The following is a 10000-nucleotide window of genomic DNA, read 5'->3' on the forward strand; positions in this document are numbered from 1 at the left end:
AACATCTAGCCCATGTTTACTTTACCAGGTAAACATCTCGCCCATGTTTACTTTACCAGGTAAACATCTCGCCCATGTTTACTGCTCTGGAAATGTTCTCAGCCAATAGACAAACATTTTCCAGGAGCTTGCTCGATCGTCTCGTTGAGAGCGGTCAGGGAAGAATTTTTACAGCTCACTTATCTGGCCCCCGGGTGAAACTGTTTTTTTTGCTTCCTCTGGAATATGTAGGGGTGGGACCTACTGTATGCCCCCCCCCCACCCCACCCCACCCCACCCCACCCCACCCCACCCACCCCACCCCACCCCACCCCACCCCACCCCACCCCACCCCACCCCACCCCACTGCTCTCTGTAAAGCACATTGTGTTGCGTCTGTGTATGAAATGCGCTATACAAATAAAGTTTGATTTGATTTGACCAGGTGCACTCACACACGCATCCACACGAGTACACACTCACTCGTTCACTTACTCACCTGCTCACACACACACACACACACACACACACCGGTCTCCCCCCTGCTCTCGGCAGATCACGCCGGTGTATGCGGAGTGGACCACCATCGACTGGTACCAGTTCTTCTGCCTGTGGGAGCAGCTGCCGTCGTCCATGAAGCGCGTGGCCGAGCTGGTGGGCGTCCAGGAGGGCTTCCTCGCTCGCTCCGTCAGCGGCAAGCTCATCGCCAAGACCGAGAGACAGCGCAGGCAGATGGCCGTTCACAAACGGTACACACACACACACGCACACTCACACACACACACACACGCGGGCGGTGGATAAAACGCCGTAAAAAGTGAAATTAAAAAAGTAAAAAAGAAAAGAACACTGAACTAATTTAAAGAGCTCATCCTTTCATCTTATATCCATCCCTCCATCCCTCCCTCCATCCCTCCCTCCATCCCTCCCTCCCTCCCTCCCTCCATCCCTCCCTCCCTCCCTCCCTCCCTCCCTCCCTCCCTCCCTCCCTCCATCCCTCCCTCCCTCCATCCCTCCCTCCATCCCTCCATCCCTCCATCCTCTCCTTCTCTCTAGTTTCTTTACGACTCTGGTCTTACAGGACCTGGTGAACGAGGAACCGCTGGGCGCCGTGGCAACTAAATACAACTGCAGCCGCGGGCAACTGCAGTCCCTTCAACAGTCTGCATCTACCTACGCTGGTACACACACACACACACACACACACACGCAGACACACACCCACACGCAGACACACACCCACACGCACACACACATGCATACACATATACACCCCCCCCCCACACACACACACTCATGTGCAGCTAACACACACACCTGCCTGAGTTCCTCTGTATGTGTGTGTGTGTGCGCGCGTGCGTGTGTGTCACGGTAGGCATGGTGACCGTGTTCTGTAAGCGTCTGGGCTGGCACACCCTGGAGCTGCTGCTGTCCCAGTACCAGGCCCGGCTGAGCTTCGGCGTGCAGCGGGAGCTGGTGGACCTGGTCCGGGTGGCCCTGCTCAACGCAGCGCGCGCACGGACCCTCTACGCACAGGGGCTCTGCACCGTGGCCCAGCTGGCCAGGGCCACGCTCACACAGGTGGAGAAGGCCCTGAGGAAGGCTGTCCCCTTTAAGAGGTATGGGAGTGTGTGTGTGTGTGTGTGTGGGAGTGTGTGTGTGTGTGTGTGTGTGTGTGGGAGTGTGTGTGTGGGAGTGTGTGTGTGTGTGGGAGTGTGTGTGTGTGTGGGAGTGTGTGTGTGTGTGGGAGTGTGTGTGTGTGGGAGTGTGTGTATGGGAGTGTGTATGGGAGTGTGTGTGTGTGTGTGGTGTGTGTGGGAGTGTGTGTGTGGGAGTGTGTGTGTGGGAGTGTGTGTGTGGGAGTGTGTGTGTGGGAGTGTGGGAGTGTGTGTGTGTGGGAGTGTGTGTGTGGGAGTGTGTGTGTGGGAGTGGAGTGTGTGTGTGGGAGTGGAGTGTGTGTGTGGGAGTGTGGGAGTGTGTGTGTGTGGGAGTGTGTGTGGGAGTGTGTGTGTGGGAGTGGAGTGTGTGTGTGGGAGTGGAGTGTGTGTGTGGGAGTGTGGGAGTGTGTGTGTGGGAGTGGAGTGTGTGTGTGGGAGTGGAGTGTGTGTGTGGGAGTGGAGTGTGTGTGTGGGAGTGTGTGTGTGGGAGTGTGTGTGTGGGAGTGTGTGTGCGGGAGTGTGTGTGTGGGAGTGTGTGTGTGTGTGGGAGTGTGTGTGTGTGGGAGTGTGTGTATGGGAGTGTGTGTATGGGAGTGTGTGTGTGGGAGTGTGTGTGTGTGTGGTGTGTGTGGGAGTGTGTGTGCGGGAGTGTGTGTGTGTGTGTGTGCGGGAGTGTGTGTGCGGGAGTGTGTGTGTGGGAGTGTGTAGTTTGTAGTTATGAGACTGAATTGATGATGGTGTTTTTGATGATGATGATGATGATGGCGGCGGTGTGCGCGTCTTCCTCAGTTCCAAGCGCGCGGTGGACGAGAGCGAGACGGAGGCGGCCGAGAGGCGGAGCCTGCGCTGCGTCTGGGTCAGCGGCGGCCGGGCGCTGACCGAGCGCGAGGCAGCCAGTGAGATCGTGTCCGAGGCCAGGCTCCTCCTCCAGCAAGACCTCGCCGAATTAGGGGTGCGGTGGGACCCGGGGACACTCTCCCCTGAGACGGGGGACGACGAGGACGAGGAGAGCTCGCCCGAGTCACAGCTGAGCCGCTCCAAACCTCGGAGAGAGGGAGGAGGGGGGGACGGGGGAGGGGCCAAACGGCTAGGCCGGGAACGGAGAGAGGCGCGGAAGAGTGGCGAAAACAGGGAAGGGGGAGAGCAGAAAACGGGGGAGCAGAGAGGAGGAGGGAGAGAAGCACACACAGGGCAGGGGGAGGGAGAGAGGTTCGGGGTAGAGGGGGAAGGGGTAGAGGGGGAAGGGGTAGGTCAGGAACGTGTGGCTGAAAGTACGAGGGGAGAGGGAGGGGCCGAAAAAATGAAGGGATTAGAACAGAGGGGGGCTGGAGAGACGGGGTCGGAGCAGAGAGAAGAGGGTCAGAGTGCCGGTTCCCCCTCAGCCGTACTGGAAGGCCCTAAAACCAACCCTGACCTCCGGGGAAGAAGCCTCACTCAGGAGTTAGCCGAGTTGGTGTCCAGCCCCCTGCCCCGACCCCAGCCCCAGCCCTCTCCCTCCCCCATGCCCCCTCCTCGGTTCAGGGCCCCCATCTCACGGGCGGAGGAACCTCCTTCCGGGGGCTGTGTTTCCGATGGGACGCTAAAGAAGAGCGGACCAGCCGGGGCAGGTGCGTCGCCCGTGCAGCCAGGTGAAGGGAAGCGGTGTAAAGCTCTGAGGAAAGTGCTCCACTCCATACGCTCAGAGAAGAGCGGGCAAGGAGAGGGAAAGACGGACACCGGGCCAACCCTATCAGGACTCCCTCTGAATCCCAGAGGGGTAGTCCCGCCTCCGGCCCCGGCCCCGGCACCGACCGGAGCCCCAGATCCGGTCTCGGCTCCGCTCCGAGCCTCATCCCCAGATCCGGTCTCGGCTCCGCTCCGAGCCTCATCCCCAGGCCCAGCTCCGCCCTCCTCTCCAGCCCCCGCCCCAGCCCCCCAGCTCCACCCACCCGCCCCCCAGAGAGAGGCTGCATCACTGGGCTCTGGATCTCTGGCTCAGCCCCCGTCCCCTCCGGCTCCGCCCCTCTCCCCCCTGGCCAAGCGCAGGAGGATGGAGGACGAGGAGGGCGCCGTGTTCTCATCCCCCGAGCTGTACGGAGGAGAAGAGAGGGGGGGAGGAGGGGAAGGAGAGCGAGAGCAGGAGGAGGAGGAGGCGTTCGGGGACAGCTTTGAGTTGGACACTCAGACGGAGAGGATCATTCAGCAGCAGGAGCACACGCGGAGAGACCCGACGGGAGGCGACGAGGGGGAGGAGGAGGAGGAGGAGGAGGGAGTTCTGAGGAGAGCGTGCTCCAGGGGGGGGGCGAGGAGGCCTTCGTCAGAGGAGGAGGAGGAGGGAGGGAGTACGGCGAGCCGCGGCGACGAGACCGCGGGTGGAAAAAAAGCACGGTGTGGAACCCCGGGCAACAGTCTCCATGGGAACCGTGGCGGTTCCCCCGGCAATGTTGTCTCCCCCGGCGACGGCCGTCCCAGACTCAACATGTCCATGACGGACAGCCAGATGGAACACTTCCTCGACTACAGTCACCAGGTGGGCGTTGCGCAACCCCATCACACCTCCGTGGAGGTCATGTCTGTCCTGTGTTTGTGTCTTTGTAAAATGATTTTATTTTTTCAATCCTCTTCCTCTCACAGGTCACAGCAGGTAGAGATGATGATGATGAAGATGATGATGATCCCCCTCGCATCTCAGAGTCCAATCGGGTCGCATCTCAGAGTCTGAACGGCAGCAGTAGCTTCCTGTTTGAGAGCCTATATGATAGCTCCCTTCTGGCTGGCTTGAGTCCGGACCAGGAATCTGACCAATCAGAGGGGGAGGAGGAGCAGAAGGAGGAGGAGAAGGAGAAACCTCTCGCCCCAGATATCACAGACAACCAGCACCTCCCCTGTGCTCAGGAGCGACGGCGCAGTGGGCTCCTAGCCAATCAGGAAGCGGAAGAGCAGGAGGCTATCCAATGGGGCGAGTCGTCCTTCAACCTCTCAGAGTGGGGCGACTCGTTGCTGGTGGGTGAACACTTCCTGGAGAGGCGGAGCCTGCTCATCAACAGGGAGAGAGCTCAACAGGAACACATCCACGGTCACGGTCAACCAGAACAACCCGAACCCCATCGCAGTCTGACGGACAAACAAGCACCACTACCTAACCCCGGTCAGACACAACGGCCCAAAACTGACCACACCCACACTAAAGACGCGGAACTCGACCACGGTCAGACGGACCCTCCTAAACCCAACCGCCGCAACACCCAGAGAGGCCGACCACAACGCGAGCACAACCACGGTCAGCCCGACCCCACCGAACCAGCAGCAGTGACCTCCGACAGAGGACGGGGAGGAGCAGGGAGAGAGGCGGGGAGAGGTGAAGAGAGGGGGGGGGGCGGAGGAGGAGAGAGAGGCGTGCCCAAACCGCCGGGTCAACTGGGCCACGCCTCCCCCGACCGCAGCGCGGTCCTGCAGGACATCTTCGACCGCTGGCCTAGCATGTCTGACCAGCCCTCTCTGTCCAGGCCTCCCGGAGGGACGCACGCCCCCGCACCCCCGCACACCCCCGCACCCCCGCACACCCCCGCAGCCCCCAGCACAGGGCGGGTACCGGGGAGGAGCAGGGGGCGGGCTCAGTCAGGCCCCGTCGTACCGTCCGCCGCCGGGCAGGAGAGAGCTTCTTCGGAGAGACCAGCTGACAGCGGGGATACCGAGGAGGGGTGCGGGAGACCGGGGGAGAGACCCCCCGGGGCGGGTCCTGGTGACCTCATCCCCCCCACCCCAGAAACCGAGCCCGTCACCCCCCGGGTCAAACTGACCGCCGCCGCTGTCCGGTCACCTCTCACTACCAGGCCCCTCAGCCAATCCACTCCCGCCGCCCTCCTCCTTGAACCAATCAGCAATAAGCGGCTCAGACCCGGTTGGCCCGCAGAGGCGGCAGGAGACGGCAAACACCCAGCGCTGACCTCACACACCCCGACCCACAACTCACCCTCACACACCCCGACCCACAACTCACCCTCACACACCCCGACCCACAACTCACCCTCACACACCCCGACCCACAACTCACCCTCACACACCCCGACCCACAACTCACCGTCTGGTCCCGGACCAAAGACTCGAGCGGAGCGGCATACACTCTCCAAACCTCACCCCGCATTCCTCTCTGCCACCCTGCCGCACACCGGACCTCCCCCGGCCCGAAACCCGTCGCCCCCGGACCCGGCCGAGGCTCGCTCCCCCCCGGACCCCTCCCAGGACGCGGCGCTCACCCCCAGCGGCCCCGGGGCCTTCTCCGTCATCGACGTGGCGAGCGACCGCCGTCTCTTCGGCACCTTCGTGGACGAGTGGAGGAGGAAGGAGAGGTATTCCCTCGCTCTGGCCTGCGAGCGGAGAGGAAACACACAGCAGCCGGAGGAGGGGATCGGAGGGAAACACAGGAGAGGTGAGCAGACACACACACACACACACACACACACACACACTAGGCTAGTTTAAGCCAGAACAGATCATCTTTTCTTATTGGGTCCAGCGGTCTGACCCAGATGTGTGTGTCGTGTCCAGCGGTCTGACCCAGATGTGTGTGTCGTGTCCAGCGGTCTGACCCAGATGTGTGTGTCGTGTCCAGCGGTCTGACTCAGATGTGTGTGTTGTGTCCAGCGGTCTGACCCAGATGTGTGTGTTGTGTCCAGCGGTCTGACCCAGATGTGTGTGTCGTGTCCAGTGGTCTGACCCAGATGTGTGTGTCGTGTCCAGCGGTCTGACCCAGATGTGTGTGTCGTGTCCAGCGGTCTGACCCAGATGTGTGTGTTGTGTCCAGCGGTCTGACCCAGATGTGTGTGTCGGGTCCAGCGGTCTGACCCAGATGTGTGTGTTGTGTCCAGCCTGCGGCCCCCAGCCGGTCCCGGACCCGGACGGGTTCACGGTGAGGGGGGGGGAGGGGCTGGTTCTGACCGGACTGTCTGTCTGCTGGGGGGGCAGAGACGCCTACTACATCTCTCTGCAACAGGAGCAGAGCACAGGTAGGCACACACACACACACACGCGAGCAAGCACACACACCCATACGTTCACACACACACACACACACACACACACACACCCACACACGCGAGCAAGCACACACATCCATACGTTCACACACACACACACACACACACAAGCAAGCATACACATCTATACGTTCACATGCACGCACGCGCACACACACATACAAGCAAGCATACACATCCATACGTTCACACACACACACACACGTGCGCACACCCAACCCAGTTGTTTTGAAGCTTCCTCGGAAACCTGTGAAGCATTTTTACTCTTCTCTTCTCTGTTGAGAAGATTGCAGCTACTAGAGCAAACATTTCACCCCCTTCTAATGACCCGTCCATCACTGTTACCCTGCTGTACCCTGCGTCCATCACTGTTACCCTGCTGTTTCTAACCAGTCTGAGCCTGAGTCTCTCTCTTGTCTGAAGCTCATTATTTTTGACATTAGACCCTCAAGCTCCCCCAGTGATGCTGTCCCACCTGCTTGTTTAAGAGGTTTGGGACTCTATTGGACCCCATGTTCAAATCACAGTAAACAGCAGCCTGGTTTCAGGTGTGTGAGTTATGTCTTAAACAGGCGGTGACACAGCCTTTGATTAAAAAACCTAGTTTGGATACCTCTGCTCCAATTTGAGACCCATCTCTAAACTCCCTTTTATTTCCAAAATGTTGGAGAAAGTAGTACTTTCACAATTAGAGTTTTTCCTTAATAAACATGGCATTCTTGAGATTTTCCTGTCAGGTTTTAAAGCTCTTCACGGCACGGAATCTGCCCTTTTAAGAGTCTTCACAGAATCTGCCCTGTTAAGAGAGACTTCACAGAATCTGCCCTTTTAAGAGTCTTCACAGAATCTACCCTGTTAAGAGTCTTCACAGAATCTACCCTGTTAAGAGTCTTCACAGAATCTGCCCTTTTAAGAGTCTTCACAGGATCTGCCCTGTTAAGAGTCTTCAGTGATCTGTTATTGGCTACTGACTCTGGGGACTCTTATTCTCATGCTTTTAGATCTGACAGCTGCTTTCACACTGTAGACCTCAACATCCTCATCTCTCACTGTAGACCACTACATCCTCATCTCTCACTGTAGACCACACCATCCTCATCTCTCACTGTAGACCACTACATCCTCATCTCTCACTGTAGACCACACCATCCTCATCTCTCACTGTAGACCACTACATCCTCATCTCTCACTGTAGACCACACCATCCTCATCTCTCACTGTAGACCACTACATCCTCATCTCTCACTGTAGACCACAACATCCTCATCTCTCACTGTAGACCACAACATCCTCATCTCTCACTGTAGACCACAACATCCTCATCTCTCACTGTAGACCACAACATCCTCATCTCTCACTGTAGACCACAACATCCTCATCTCTCACTGTAGACCACACCATCCTCCTCTCTCACTGTAGACCACACCATCCTCCTCTCTCACTGTAGACCACACCATCCTCATCTCTCACTGTAGACCACAACATCCTCATCTCTCACTGTAGACCACAACAACCTCATCTCTCACTGTAGACCACAACATCCTCATCTCTCACTGTAGACCACAACATCCTCATCTCTCACTGTAGACCACAACATCCTCATCTCTCACTGTAGACCACAACAACCTCATCTCTCACTGTAGACCACACCATCCTCATCTCTCACCGTAGACCACAACATCCTCATCTCTCACTGTAGACCACACCATCCTCATCTCTCACTGTAGACCACAACATCCTCATCTCTCACTGTAGACCACACCATCCTCATCTCTCACTGTAGACCACAACATCCTCATCTCTCACTGTAGACCACAACATCCTCATCTCTCACTGGAGCTCTACTGTAGACCACAACATCCTCATCTCTCACTGTAGACCACAACATCCTCATCTCTCACTGTAGACCACAACATCCTCATCTCTCACTGTAGACCACAACATCCTCATCTCTCACTGTAGACCACAACATCCTCATCTCTCACTGTAGACCACACCATCCTCCTCTCTCACTGTAGACCACACCATCCTCATCTCTCACTGTAGACCACAACATCCTCATCTCTCACTGTAGACCACACCATCCTCATCTCTCACTGTAGACCACACCATCCTCCTCTCTCACTATAGACCACAACATCCTCATCTCTCACTGTAGACCACAACATCCTCATCTCTCACTGTAGACCACAACATCCTCATCTCTCACTGGAGCATGTGGGGTTCCCCAAGGTTCCATCCTTGGGCCTCTCCTTTTCGCCCTTTATTTGCGTCACCTAGGGTTATTAAAAAAACATGGCACATCATTCCATTTTTACGTAGACGACTCCCAAGTATACCTGCCTCTGAAACGTAATGACCCTAATGTTATAACTCCTCTGTTGGAGTGTCTCAAGAACATCAAAGCCTGGCTGTCTTTAAATGTTTTAAACCTCAATGAGAGTAGAACAGAGGTCATTATGTTTGGACCCAGTAGTGCTGGGTTCTGGTCTCCCTCCGTTGGCTGCCTGTGCACTTTAGGATTCATTTTAAGATTTTAATGGTTACCTTTAAAGCCTTGAATGGGTTGGCTCCTTCCTGCCCCTCTGACCTCCTTCACCCATATGTCCCTCTGTGGTCTCTGAAGTCTGCTGACCAGTCATTTATAATTGTCCCCTAATCTGGGCTAAAGCACAGAGGGGACAGAGCCTTTGCTGTAGCAGCCCCCAAACTCTGGAACCCTGCCTGTGTTTAAATCCCGCCTTAAAACACATTATTTCTCCCTGGCGTTTTAATACCAAGTATTGAGCCACATGTTTTTGTGCGTGGCTGTAAGCCAGCGCACCTAGGATAGCGTTTGTCCAGTTATCACTCCCTCCCTCCGTTGAATGTTGACCTGCATTTCTCTGTTGGCACCACAAGAGGCAGTAGTCCCAGCACACCAAAATAAAGAAAGACACCAAAATCAACCCACCAATCTCCGCTGCACAAGTAGAGTAGTGGTGAGAGCATTGGACTCCCACCTGGGAGACCGGGGTTGAAGACCCGGTGGGGATGATTTTATGGGACTATACCCCAAACCCCCACACGTTCATCCTTTCACTCCAACCTTTTTATCCCTTACCTTTGTCCAGAAACAGAAGTTGAACCAATTGCAGAAAAATAGCTAACGTTACAGGAATCATCAGTGTAACTGTTTTAGCCACTGACCGCTACCATTAATGTTATGGAAACTGCTGCTAGTGGTTGTAAGCTCATGAGCTAGCTGGCTATCCCGCTCTCATTGTGCTGGATTAGCATTGATGTGTCCAGGCGACAAGACCTATCTTAATTTATCAGACATTATTTCATGTCATCTCAATTCACGGC

The 10000-nt window shown here is 56.5% G+C and overlaps 1 protein-coding gene across 1 annotated transcript in view; it reads left to right on the forward strand.

Annotated features, from left to right (window-relative positions):
• polq (polymerase (DNA directed), theta) overlaps nucleotides 1–10000 on the forward strand; it is a gene marked incomplete at both ends in the record, with an annotated part of 30439 nt that overhangs the window by 5747 nt on the left and 14692 nt on the right. The window contains 10 exon segments of the mRNA XM_084449842.1: nucleotides 535–728; nucleotides 1036–1160; nucleotides 1355–1598; nucleotides 2427–2723; nucleotides 3063–3707; nucleotides 3750–3932; nucleotides 4026–4146; nucleotides 4251–4896; nucleotides 5188–6045; nucleotides 6485–6622. Of these exon segments, the coding sequence (XP_084305968.1) occupies nucleotides 535–728; nucleotides 1036–1160; nucleotides 1355–1598; nucleotides 2427–2723; nucleotides 3063–3707; nucleotides 3750–3932; nucleotides 4026–4146; nucleotides 4251–4896; nucleotides 5188–6045; nucleotides 6485–6622 (3451 nt within the window).

This window comes from Borostomias antarcticus (genome assembly GCF_949987555.1).
Source record: "Borostomias antarcticus genome assembly, chromosome: 15".
Classification (NCBI taxonomy): Eukaryota; Metazoa; Chordata; class Actinopteri; order Stomiiformes; family Stomiidae; genus Borostomias; species Borostomias antarcticus.